The sequence below is a fragment of the Theobroma cacao genome, chromosome 9, assembly GCF_000208745.1.
Source record: "Theobroma cacao cultivar B97-61/B2 chromosome 9, Criollo_cocoa_genome_V2, whole genome shotgun sequence".
In the NCBI taxonomy this organism is placed as follows: domain Eukaryota; kingdom Viridiplantae; phylum Streptophyta; class Magnoliopsida; order Malvales; family Malvaceae; genus Theobroma; species Theobroma cacao.
In genome coordinates, this window is record NC_030858.1 from 27,711,252 (window position 1) to 27,724,784 (window position 13,533).

A 13,533-nucleotide genomic window follows, 5' to 3' on the forward strand; every position below is an offset into this window, starting at 1 on the left:
TAGTAACAAAATTTTACATATTTAAATTTGCACCATAATTCAACTAATATAAATTAATTTTTGTTATGAATATATGTGAATATTCATTGTATTTTATCATATCCAATGAACCTTTTCATATCCAATACACATATTTATATAACTACATCCCTATCTTCTGGATCCATTTAGTATATGTACATTCTTGTCTATTAAGTTTATCCTCTCTATTTATGTAACTTCATTCCCCTCCATCTATGTAAGCCTATAAATATTGGTATTATAATTGAAGGTGTACACACTTGAAAAAAAATAAAAATAGAAGATCTTCTTACCTTACATTTTCTCTCTAATATTTTTCTTTCAAAGTTATATTTTATAACAATTTTACATTATTAGTTTTAAAAAAAATAGGTTGATTAAGATGACAAAAATTGTTTTAAAGGTAAAAAGGACAAAGGTTTAAATCTCACTAAATCTAAAAATTTTTTAACATTATTTATAATTGAGTTCGGGTTTAAGGTCCTAAAGGTGATACCCGAATCCATGTAAGTTTTTAAAAACCTTACCCTAATTCACTTCATAATCGAATATAGGATACCTAAACTCTATATTATCGAGTTTATCGAATTGAGTACTCACGGGTACCTGTATAATAACAACCCATTTATATTTCTTAAGAATATATGTAATTGAACACGCATTACTTTATTTTCCTTAACTTTGCAATAAACTTTTTCATTGAAACAAAATATGTTGCTAATCAAGTTCATGACAAGGAAATGTAAATGTATCAAATTGTTAAAGCATGTACCTTTCCGAAAAATGCACCTTTTGTTTAGGTTTCTTTCTGGTTATCACTTGGAAGCAGGAACTAATTCCTCCAAATTGGCAAATTGCAACAATCTCAAGTAATACCCGACAATTCATATATTTCTATGTTTTAATCGTGTTATGTAAACATAAGATATTAATGGTTATATGAGTCACAAATTAATTAAATATGTAAAGGTCCTAAACACAAATATAAATATTTATTAATCATATTACATAATATGACATGCCCTAAACGTTTATTAAACAGGTTGAATTAAATTTTATACAACGTAAAAGACGATTAATATGATTAATACGATTAAATTTTTAAGATGATTAACATGATTAAATAATTTTTTATAATGAAATAACCTATTTAAATTAAAATATTTTTTGTTAATAATTTAATTTTAACATACAAATACGTAGATAGCATATTTGTTAAGATGTTTCTTGGCTTCTTTTGTATAGCCCTCTTGTTTCTGCTCCCGGTTTTTTTGGTTGCCGCTTGCCTTGTATTTTGGTTATGGGTAGCCCTTTCTTTGGTCTGTTATTCTGGTTCTGCTATTGTGATAACACACCAAAATCATGGGCTATGGTTATGTACAGATGTAGGGAACTCTCAATTCCCTCTTTGAGTAATGAATCACTTATCTTTCCAAAAAAACACACGTACAAATAAAATATAACTTCATTAGTTAAATTTAAAACTAATAATAATAAAACAGCTTTAAGAGAATATTAATTTCTATCAAGCATGGTTGCCCTCCAATAGAAATCCTTTGCCCTTGAATGTCCCATTATGCGTTCACAAAAACTTGAGACAGGTAATATAATAGAGTTAATTTTTTTTAACTTATTAGAAAACAAAAAGATAAAAGGAAACAATCCATCCTCTCCAATTTTTCCTTCCTCTCTTTCCCCTTTCTGACAGATTCCCTCTTCTTTCTCAGATGAGATCCCACATCAAAAATCTATACAAAGACCTCACAAAGCCCCATCGATGAAGTGATTCACCCATCCCACAATGCCCACTTCTTTACAAAAGATGAAAGACACCACATACAACAGACCAACTTCCTTCTTGAACAAAAATACAAGTCGGACGAGACCCATGAGAGCAAAAGGACCTAGAAGAAAATCACAAAGTTGGGACACCAAAGCACTCCAAATTGCTCACCTAGTCAATAAAAGTAAACAGAGAACCAACCCTAAAAAAAAAACCAAGCAGGGCATAGGAAACGCAAACAACGAAACGGTCGCCAACAACGAAACAAAGCCCCTACAAAACACAACGTCCAAGAGAGCCAACCAAGATAATAAAAAAGAAAAACCCAGCCAGCAGTAGACTGAGGTCAAAGTGTAACAAAGGCACAATCAAAAGAGTGCACCAAACTCGAAGACCAACAGAGGATCCAGCAAGGATACCGACAGAATCCCATGTTCGCAACCAAACAAAATAGGAGGGGAACTAAAGTATTTTTAAAGGGGGTTAAATAATAAAAAAAAATAACAATCAAGGGAACTTTATATATAATTTAATTTTCATTCATATAAAAAATTAAATAAAATTCATAAGAGAGATCAAGCTAGTAGCACATGCATTGAGGAAAACGGATCAAATGGCAGTTGAGGGTTTGCTTGAGAAGAACCTACCTCCGGACATTCTTGATGATCGTTCTCAAAAAAAAGTAAGGAGGTGTGATTTGGGAATTGCTGCATCTTCTTTGGGTGATTTGGGAATTGCTCATGACAATCCATCTTCCAAAGATGTGCTTATGGCCTCTGATGGTGAAGCTTTCTTTTCTGATGATAACATGGAGTCGAATAATAAGGGCTTTTTTGAGAAAGAATCTATTGATGGATCTGAAGGAAAGAATGTCGATTTGGAGATGGAAAATTTTGATGAATTTCGAGTCGAAATAGTGGATGGGGTACCATCTATCACGATCTCTAACAGGAAACACGAGAAACTGTCGAGACGCTGGCAGAGGTCAGTCGTAGTGAGACTTCATGGATCACCATTATCATATAGACTTTTGTGCAGAAAAATAGAGACTTTGTGCAGACCAAAAGGGAGATTCACAATTATGGATCTAGATGAAGTTAATTTTCTTGTGAAGTCTTCTAAAGAGGGTGATTACCTTAAGGCTTTGCTAGAGAGGCCTTGGACGATCTAGGGCATTATTTAATGGTGAGTCCATGGTCTCCATCTTGCTTCCGTGAAAACCAAGATTTGTTGGCCGTGGCAACGTCGGTTTGCTTTCAGGTATGCCTTTGCACCTTTACCATAAATCGGTGCTTAAGAAAATAGAATCTCTATTGGGACGTCTTTTGAAAATAGATTATAATACTAATGTTGAGAAAAGAGGGAAATTTACACGAATTGCAGTGGAATTGGTTTTCTCCAAGCCATTATTGCCCAAGTTTCTCATTAATGGGAAAGTTCAGGCGATAGAGTATGAGGGCTTCCCACATGTGTGATTTTCTTGTGGAATCTATGGGCATAGCAAGGATACCTGCAGAAAAACAGAGGTTGTGAATGTATGTGCTACACGAGATAAAAGGAATGTTGAAGCTTCTCAACCCGAGACAGCCCCACTTGGTCCATGGACAATTGCTTTGCTTAGGAAAAATTAAGCTTGAAAGATGAAACAAGACTCTTCGCAGAATATTAATCAAGGAAAACAATGTCAACATGGATCCTGATTTTCGATTTTGAGACACAACATGAGTGATGTGGATCACTCCATTGATAAGGATGAGATGGATAGTCAAAAGTGTACCATAGGGGAGTCTTCAATTCAAGTAAAGGATAGGTAACTACACTCAAGCCAATAGAGAAAATCAAAGCGCACAATACCATGATTAATCCAATACAATTCTGCCAATTCTAAGGAGCCGTCTCGTGGGGTTTCAAAGGTTGTTGAGAGAGATAATGTGGAGTCAAAAGTAGTAGAGTTGAATGACATATTTGATTACGAGAAGGTCAAAGGGTCAAATAATGTCAACGACTCTGTTGTCTATAATAGTGAAAATGCTTCAAAGTCAAATTTTAGAGAAGAAATAGAAAATTATTCTAAGAAGCCCATGCATGTCATGTAATGCGATAGAGTTAATAGCCCGTTACTTTAGATAACTCGAAGTGCTTTATAGTTAGAGTGGTTGATGACCTTATTCCTCCCACTAAACCTCCTATAAAGACCAGATCGTGTAATGTAGGAATTATTAAGAAGAAGGCTCAACAGATAATCACAACTTCAACTGACCATAATTCTTCTTTATCTCAGTTACTGATTGATGGAAACTTGAAAGCAGATAAAACGATTAACCAAACGGAAACTCCAATGGAGATGAGTTTGAATGTCATAGGTGATAAGGAGACCTCTATGTTGGTTGATGATGAACGGGGATACCTTGTAAGTCTCTACCTCTTTTTTATCTTGTTTTTTTGACTAATGGATCTTTGAATTTTTGTTTGGAATTGCCAGGGTGCTAATAAAAGAAACCTAGTTAAAATTCTTAGAGATTTTGAGAGACAATATGAGTTTTCAATTGCTGTTTAGTTGAACCTCGAGTTAGCAGTATTCAGGCAAATCGAATAATTAGCAATCTTGGTTATGATAGATCCCATCGGGTTGAAGCTTTGGGTTTCTCAGGTGGAATTTGGGTGTTTCGGAAAGAGGGTATGCAACTCTCAGTTGTTTGTAACTATTATAAGTGCTTGCATTTTTCAATTGAATTTCCTACTGGTTTAGTTTGGAATTTCTCTGCAATTTATGGGCATCCAAATGCTATGGTGAGGCATAGATTATGGGAGGAGTTATCTACCTTCACGACCTTTGTTGATAAGCCATGGCTGTTAGTAGGGGATTTTAATACTTTTCTAGTCTCTCAAGAGAAGTCGGGTGGTGCACCATTTGGTAGTAAACCATGTGCATTGTTTCAGAATTTTATCAATGAGTTTGCTTTATTAGATTGGGGTTTCAAGGACCATGTTTCACTTGGAAGAGAGGTTAGGTTTTAGAAAGACTCGATAAGGCAATTTGTAATTTTGATTGGAGATTAATGTTTCATGAAGCTGTGGTTTAACATCTTCCAAGAATTGGCTGGAATCATAGGCCGCTATTAGTTAAGGTATTTGATAAAGGTACTTGGAATGGTAATACAGCCTTTCGATTCCAGGTTGCTTGGTTAACACATAATAATTTTAAAAATCTTATGCAACAATCCTAGGATGAATCTTTGAGTATGCATGAGTCTCTATCAAATTTTGCTAGTAAAGCAAAATAGTGGAATAAGGCAGTATTTGGAAATATATTTTTCAGGAAGAGAAGACTTTTGGCTTGGCTTAGAGGCATTGAAAGGGTTCTTGAATCTAGACCTTCTCCAAGATTAAGGGAACTCAAATTTAGTTTGCAGCTTGAGTATGAAGCAGTTTACAGTAAAAGGAAATTTTTTGGATGCAGAAATCGAAGGCAATGTGGTTATAATTTGGAGATTAGAATACTTGTTATTTCCATATTAGAGCAACTTGCCAGAGAAACAAAGCAAAAATTCTGTCTCCGATCTAATGATGGTGAATGGTGTGATGATCAAGTGGTATTAAAATCACTAGCCATAAACTTTTTTAGAGAATTATATTCTTCAGAACAGAATGTACTAGCAACATTTCCCATCCGTGATTCCTCTCCTCTTTTTGATCAGATGGCATTGGATAGTTTAATTAAGTTAGTAGAGGATAAGGAGGTCCATGAGGCTTTGTTAGAGATGAAGCCACTCAAGGCTTTGCGAATAAACAGTTTCCCTGCTTTGTTCTTTCAATCTTAGTGGAACATAGTTGGAAAGTTTGTTATTAATTTTTTTTTAAATAGGGTCTCGCTACCCTATTAAAGTTGATTAAGAACGAAATAAAAAGTACAAAGGAAGGAGACCTAAACCGTACCTCCAAGTTACATGATCGTAAGAAAATTTAAAACAGAAAATGTAAATAAGAAAAGCACCTAGAATGGAGTGTTTCATTTTATAACCATAATTTTTACTACCGTCATAAAATTGAAACACTTTCATATTACAACAATCTATGTAAATAAATTTGACTTTAGAAGCATCTACCATAAGTTTCAAAATGACAAAGATTATTTATTTTTGCAATAGCTGTAATTTCTTAATTTTTCTCTAGAGTCGCGCACTAGAAATACCTCTCGCGTTCCCAACTAGCTGCAAAGTTCACCGAGATGGCGTCTTCATCCGTGGCCTCATCATTTTCTCCCATATTCACAGCTTTATCTGAGGCTAGATTGAGTATTTTATTAATTGAAATTTCAGTGTCTGAATGTCTCCTACGTCGTACTCAAGGATGGACTTCAATTTCTGTGAAATTTGTTCCATAGACAAAAAGAATAGAAGGAACGTCACTTAATTCTTTATTGTACATGCACTTACCCTAGGCGGATTCTAAATTTACAGGATTTTCAGCATAAGCTCCCATTCTGTCTCGTGAGCATGTTACTATTGAAACAAACTTGTTTTTACCAGTGGTTTGACTTGCACTTTTTTCAATAATTGGGCTGTGTTCTCCACTGCTTTCCAACGTGTCCACTGGCCTAGTCTGACCTCCTTCCTCACTTTCTGCCGTTTGTTGGTTGTCCACTCTGCGGCACAGTTGCTGCCCGACTTAGTGGCATATAAAAATGACTTTTTGAATTTTCACTAGCACCTTCTTGCACCGATTTGGTCACCCTAGTCCATTCCTCTGCAGGTGCTGTCAGGTCCATATTTGTTATTAATTATGTACGTAAAGTTTCTGAAAGGGCAGATGTTGGTGCCGAGTTATACAAATCAGTAATTACTTTGATACCAAAGAATAATGCTCCAGAAACATTTTCTCATTTTCGGTTGATTAGCTTACTCTCGATGGTCTTTAAAATTATGATGAAAGTAATTGCAAATTAGTTGAAACCTTACATGAGTCACTTAGTGGCAGATACTTAGTTTGGCTTCATCCCTAGAAGACACATTACTGATAATATAATTATTGTGCAGGAAGTGGTTCGTTCATTTTGAAAGAAGCAAGGGAACTTAGGTTGGATGATGTTAAAGATTGATCTTGAGAACGCTTATGACCATCTTCGTTGGGAGTTTATACATGATACCTTGATAAAAGCACATAATCTTGAACTTTTGATTAACATAATTATATGTAGTTGGAATCGATGTAGTTCCCAAATTCTATGGAATGGAACTCTCTTAGATAGCTTTTCTCCATTTAAAGTTGTGCAATAGGGTGATCCATTGGCAACTTATATTTTTGTGTTATGTATGGAAAGACTTTCACATAGTATTCGTGAAATAACTCTATTACATAAAACTATCTTGTGAATTTTTTGTGCTAAAATGGCTAAGTCCTTGAGTTCTAAGTGTGATTTTAAGTTGTTTTAGTTGTTTTTCTTAAGTTAATAAAAGCATGTTGAGTCAATTTAACTTTAGTTATTTAATTCATTTGCATGTTAAAATGCCAAATTTTAGCTGTTATTGATTTAGTTCCTTGTTTTTAAAGGTCCATAGTTGAAAAAGGCTTAAGCGGCAATGAATCGTGCAAGTATGACTAAGTGCAGACTCTCACTGAACATGCTACATTATTTTGAGCATAACTCTTACTCTCAAAATCCAATTGATGTGATTCTTCCATTGAAAAGCTAAGAGGAAGGGATACAACTTTCATGTTTATCACTCCATTTAGTTTTGATCAGATAGTGGTCAAAATTGCATTGGAAGTGGCTAAATGGTAGTAGGGATAGAACAGAAGATTTGCCCCGCGACTTTGAATGGTTGTGGCCACGGTGCTAGAATGCACCCCACATCAAAACAAAGAGCAGGATGTCATGGCGCTAAACCTCAAATGCTATAATGCCCTAATACCCCAAATGTACTCCACACTAAGGTAGAGAGCTTGGTGCCACAACATCAACATGTTTTTTCAAATTTTCTACACTTTCAATTTTTTACCTTAGGGCTTTTAATGGGGGGTATATCTAAGACTTTTTGAGCTAAAAAAAGGGGTTAGGGTAGAGCATCTTTTCAAAGAAAAAAAGAGACTTTTACAAAAGAGGAAAGGAGAAGAAATCAAGGACAAGAGAGTTTTTAAAAGAAGTTGAAGCTGTTTCTCTCACTAGATTTGGCTTTCTCTCTCTTTCTTTTGTTATAAAATGATTTATTCTCTTGGGATGTTGCTATTTGCTGAAGATATGATGAGCTAAATTGATTTTTCTAGGATTGTGATAGATTTTAACATGTAATTTGGATATTATGTGTCTTTTTTAATTAATATTAATGGTTATTGTGATGTTTACTCAAATCTAAGGTAATTGCCTTTGATTGCATGATCAACAATTGAATGGACATGGGTATCTAAATGAGACTTGATGAAGTAAGTTTATATTAGACCATGGTTGGAATAGTGTGTGTTCATTTCACTTAGAAATTGAATGAATTGATTAACAATTAGGATATACATACACCTAAATGCCATATGCAGTCCAATTAGAACATATGCTTAAAGAACCTATCTTAATTGATTATTATAGACATATACTGATCCAATTAGGTTAAATATTTGTGCAACAACTTGACAGAGACTTGTACATAAATGTGGATTCTAGACTAACATTACCATGCATTGATATAAGTATTAAGAGAAATATTAGTCCAAATGAAATGTTGAATGAAATCATACTCCTAGACTCTATTCCACTACTTTTCTATTAATTTTAGCTTCCATTTCTTAGCTTAGTATTGTTAAGTAGATTTTATCCTTAATTAATCTTCAAAAATTTGATTTACTTGGATAAAACTAGGGTGCATTAATTTTTAGTACTTGGCAAGGATTTAGATACAATTCCTCATGGGATATGATACTTATTTACCTTTGTATTAGTTGTGTGACATGTGCACTTGCATGCATAAAATCAGCACCAAGTTTTTGGTGTCATTGCTGGGGAGTTGTTTTTCTATTCTTTTGCTAATATTAATAACAAGCAAACTAGTCTTACTTCAAGTTTTGTTTTTCTTTTTTTTTTCAGGTACTTTTAGCCTGTGTATGAAATGCGTAAGGAGCTTAGAAATTGTCCCTTGTGATTCAGAAATTGAGAAGACTTTTTGGAAGCTTTTGAGGTAAAATTCATAAACTCTAATCATTTGAAAACAATGGTTGATAATCAAAGAGAGCAGCAAATTTAAGAGTAAGTAGTGGAGAATCTATTTTTGCTAAATTATGCTGTTCTATTGGTGCAAGGTCTTAATTTGAGCATGCCAAGGTCGACTATTCAAGCTAACAAATTTAAGATAAAGTTGGCAATCATCCAAATGATCCAAACATCAGTCCAATTTGGGGGTTTTCCTAACGATGATCTCAATGCTCACATTTTAAATTTTCTAGAGATTTGTGACACTTTCAAGCACAATGGAGTTATTGATAATGCTATTAAATTGTGACTTTTCCCTTTCTCATTCTGGGACAAGACGAAGGTTTGATTAAATTCTCTTCTTATTGACTCTATTACAACTTGGGATAATCTTGCTCAGAAGTTCTTAGCTAAATTCTTTCCTCTGGCCAAGACAACGAAGATGAGAAATGATATTACTTCTTTCATGCAACTTGACTCTGTATCATTGTATGAGGCTTGGAGAGATACAAGGATTTACTTCGGCATTACCCTCTTCATGGTCTACTTAAGTGGTTTTAGATACTGACATTTTATAATAGCTTGAATGGTCATATTCGGACTACTATTGATGTAGCTGCCAGAGGAGCTCTTATGGCTAACTTTGTTAATGAAGAGTATGATTTATTAGAAGAGATGGCTTCAAACAACTATCAATGGCCATTGGAGAGGTCTATGCATAAGATAGTCGATGGGATTCATGACTTGGACACCATTAATGCTTTGACAACACAAGTAGCCGCTCTACCTAAAAAGTTTGATTCTTTTGAAGTTTAGTCTATTCAGAACCCTTTTTGTCACTTGTGATTACTGTGGGAATAGGCATTCCACAGATCATTGTCTAGTAAGTTTCGAATCAGTGTAGTTTGTAGGAATAGGCTGTAAAATATTTCATGCTCCAACACATTCAATCCTAGGTGGAGGAATCACCCAAACTTCTTTTGGAGCAACAATCAAGGGTCTTCATTAACTCTGAGATCGAATATTCCTCTCGGATTTCCACAGTAAGCTAGACTTCCAATGCAAGAAAAGAAGTTGTCTACAAAAGAGTTGCACATGCAGTAAATGGCTAAGACAGATGCTCTCATTCATAGTCAGACAACTTCACTTAAAAATCTTGAGACTCAAGTTGGATAGCTTGCAAACACAATCAACAATAGACCTTAAGGGACCTTATCTAGTTATACAAAAGCTAATCCTAAGAGGGAAAGTAAGGAGCATGTCAAGGCTCTTACTCTTAGGAGTAGGAAAGAGGTTAGTAGTAGTAAGCAAGTTGAGCAACAAAAGAAGTCAATGGAAAATGAGACAATGGTTGATTGTTCCAACAAGCAAAGTCAAGTGAAGGATGCTAAAGCAACACCACCTCCTCCACTATTTCCTCAACACTTCCAAAAGTAACAATTGGACACTAATTTCTGAAATTTCTAGAGGTATTTAAAAAGCTTCATATCAACATTCCTTTTGCAAAAACTTTAAAACAAATGCCTACATATGTGAAGTTTTTTAAAGATATCTTGACAAGGAAAAGAAGATTGGGTTAGTTTGAGACCGTGGCATTCATTGAGGAGTGTAGCGCTATTATTCAAAACAAGCTTCCTCCAAAACTCAAAGATCTTGGTAGCTTCACTATTCCTTGCACTATTGGTGTTTTATTCTTTTCCAAAGCCTTGAGTGATTTGGGAGCTAGTATTAACTTGATGCCTTTGTCAATTTATCGAAAGCTGGGCTTAAAGGAATATAAGCTTACAATGTGACACTATATCTTACTGATCGCTCTTTCACCTTTCCTTGAGGTAATATTGAGGGTGTTCTTGTGAAAGTTGATAAGTTTATCTTTCTAGTAAACCTTATTGTTCTTGATATAAAGGAGGATCGTGAAGTTCCAATCATACTTAAGAGACCATTTTGTGCACTATTAGAGCTTTCATTGATGTGGAGAAATGAAAGCTTACCTTGAGAGTGCAAGACCAAGAGGTAACTTTCAAAATTTTTAAAGCTTTAAAGTTTCCCAATGAGCATGATGAATGTTATGTAGTGAGTGTTGTGAACAGTGTCACTAGTGAGGTATTTATTGAAAACCACCCCAATGACCCATTTAAGGCATCATTAGTTGTTAGCTTTAAGAGAAATGATGAAGAGTTTCTTGAATGTATGAATTTGTTAGATGCTCATTCTCATGTCATGAGGACACAATTTGAGTCTTTGGATTTTTCTGATAGTTCATCTTTGTCGTAACGTGCGATTTTGGGAACCCGACCGCTAGACGTGGAAAATTTAGGTAGTCGCCACCAATCTTTTTTATCTAGGTGCAATTGACTATTTATTAAATTTGTTCCATTCGACAAAGTCCTTTCTTGATTTTAGGTTCGTCTAAGGAAAAATAACCTAGTCTGCGAATTTTTAAAGTTGAGTTCGGGAGTACGGTTACACACGGGGAAGGATTAGCACTCCCGTGACGCTCGTTCCACGAACGATACCACCTAGTCATATGCTATCCTATAAAAGCCATAATTTATTTCATTGTGTTTCCTTAATTATTGTTTATTTACTTTATTCTTTATTTTGTTAGCTAATTAAAACATTTTATTTGGCTTCACGAGTGTGACATGAACATGATGCAATTATGAAATGCATGGCATAAAATTCAGATAATGCCAAACGAAAACCTTGTTGGATATTTCTCGAATCCACCCATCATGCTAGAGAGATCCGGGGATATTCTCTCACCTAAGGAATTACTTAAGAAACTAGCCTTTACAAGTTTAATGAATAAATCAAATCATCGGGGTAATCATTCGCATGCGAAAATGATATTTTTCATGAATGTAAACCTTAATACGAGCAAAAGCCTTTCATTAAAGACATTCTCTGAGCCTTTCCATCATACTGGTGGGACTCGAAGGTATCTTTTCACCTAAAGAATTTTCTAAAGAAACTCGCCTTCACAAGCTCTCTTGAAAAGTCCGATCATCAGGGCTTTAACTTGTGCACACAATACGTCTATATGCCACGACATTTACCAATGCAGTGATAATGTGTAATATGCCCATAAATTTCAATATTTGTTTATTAACCTTCCTACAACTTTTTTGTTATTTCTTTGAAATTTCTTTTTGTTATTTTTCTCTATATGCATATATATCATGGATAAGTATGTTATATTATTATTTTTAACTATATGTTTATTTTATTAAATATTTTTTTAGACTTAAGCATTTATCTATTTTGCGATATATATTGTCTTTTTACCCAATTGCTATTTTTAACCAAATATTTTATTTCATAATTATTATTATTTATACTAGGATGATGCCTCGTAACTACACTATAGAATATATCACAGGAAATATAAATTATATTGTATTGGATTTCAATTTGATACATTCAAAAGATAAATTATTTGTAGAGAAAATGATAAATTGGTATTAATTGCAAATAGTTATTTGTTTTAGTTTCAATCATTGGAAAGTTGGTAGGAGATAAATTTATTTCAGTAGTATATGAAATAGTAACCGTTCCTTAAGTAAAAGAGACAATAAAATAATCGAAAAGGAACACCATAAGCAAATCAAATTGTCAAAAAATAATTCCTATTTTGGTTAAACAAAATGATCACACTATTAGACAACTGTCAGATATGTCTTTTTCCCATTTGTTTGCTTTCTGTTGTTATGCTGCTTTTGCTAGACCTGTTGTATACATGAAATGAAAAGATAAAATTTGTTTAGCGTCTAATTTTTAATAGGCTTTTAAGTTAAATTAGTAAAAGATTTGTAAAGCAATATAATTAACAAACATGATTTTTGATTTTTTTCGTTGGTGGTTCTTCTAACATTAAGTACTCAGTTGTTAAGATAAGAGTAATATTTTTGGTCGTATCTTTTCTGCCATAACAGTAGCAGAATCTCAATCGCTAGGCAAAACAATCAAAATAGATATCATGTTTAGAGTTATCGTGCCTTTGTGTCACAACCCGGAACCTCCGTCAGGCTCATGACAATCGCCGCGACGTCTCGATTGACACTCATTATCCGGAATGCCAACCGGAACCCCGCAAGGCTTACATATCAGTTTCTTTCCTTTCCTATGAGCAATCATTGTTAAATTTTGAGTTTTTAGAGAATATACACTATTTTAGATCAAAAACAATCAAAATAAAATTTTCGCCACACAGGGGTATTTTGGTCATTTTTTTCTCAAAAATTTTGAAACTAGCTAAAATGTAATATACAAGTACAAAACACATAATTCATATTCAAAATGAATTTAAAAGTCTAAAATCTTCATTTAAAACGCAATTACGGTTATTTGAATATAATAAGAAAATAAAAAAAATATTAAGGGAAATATTCTATTTTCTTATAAAAACAATATTTATAGAGTTATACGTGAATAATTTTTATAGCGTAAAAGCTAATAAATTTATACATACTGAAATACAGTAAACCAAAATATTTAATTTAATTTACAATAACAAAAGGGCCCCCAAATAAACAAAAGTAAGAGGACTGTGAAC

The 13,533-nt window shown here is 33.9% G+C and overlaps 1 protein-coding gene across 1 annotated transcript; it reads left to right on the forward strand.

Moving 5' to 3' along the window:
• Positions 2,373-6,923, forward strand: LOC18589747. Its single transcript, XM_018127140.1, has 2 exons — positions 2,373-3,064; positions 6,841-6,923. The coding sequence occupies exon 1, from the start codon at positions 2,418-2,420 to the stop codon at positions 2,973-2,975; it is 558 nt and encodes a 185-aa protein (XP_017982629.1). The 5' UTR covers positions 2,373-2,417; the 3' UTR covers positions 2,976-3,064; positions 6,841-6,923.

Coding starts and splice junctions, on each gene's coding strand:
- LOC18589747 (XM_018127140.1), top strand. CDS start 2,418: ATGGCAGTTGAGGGTTTGCTTGAGAAGAACCTACCTCCGGACATTCTT.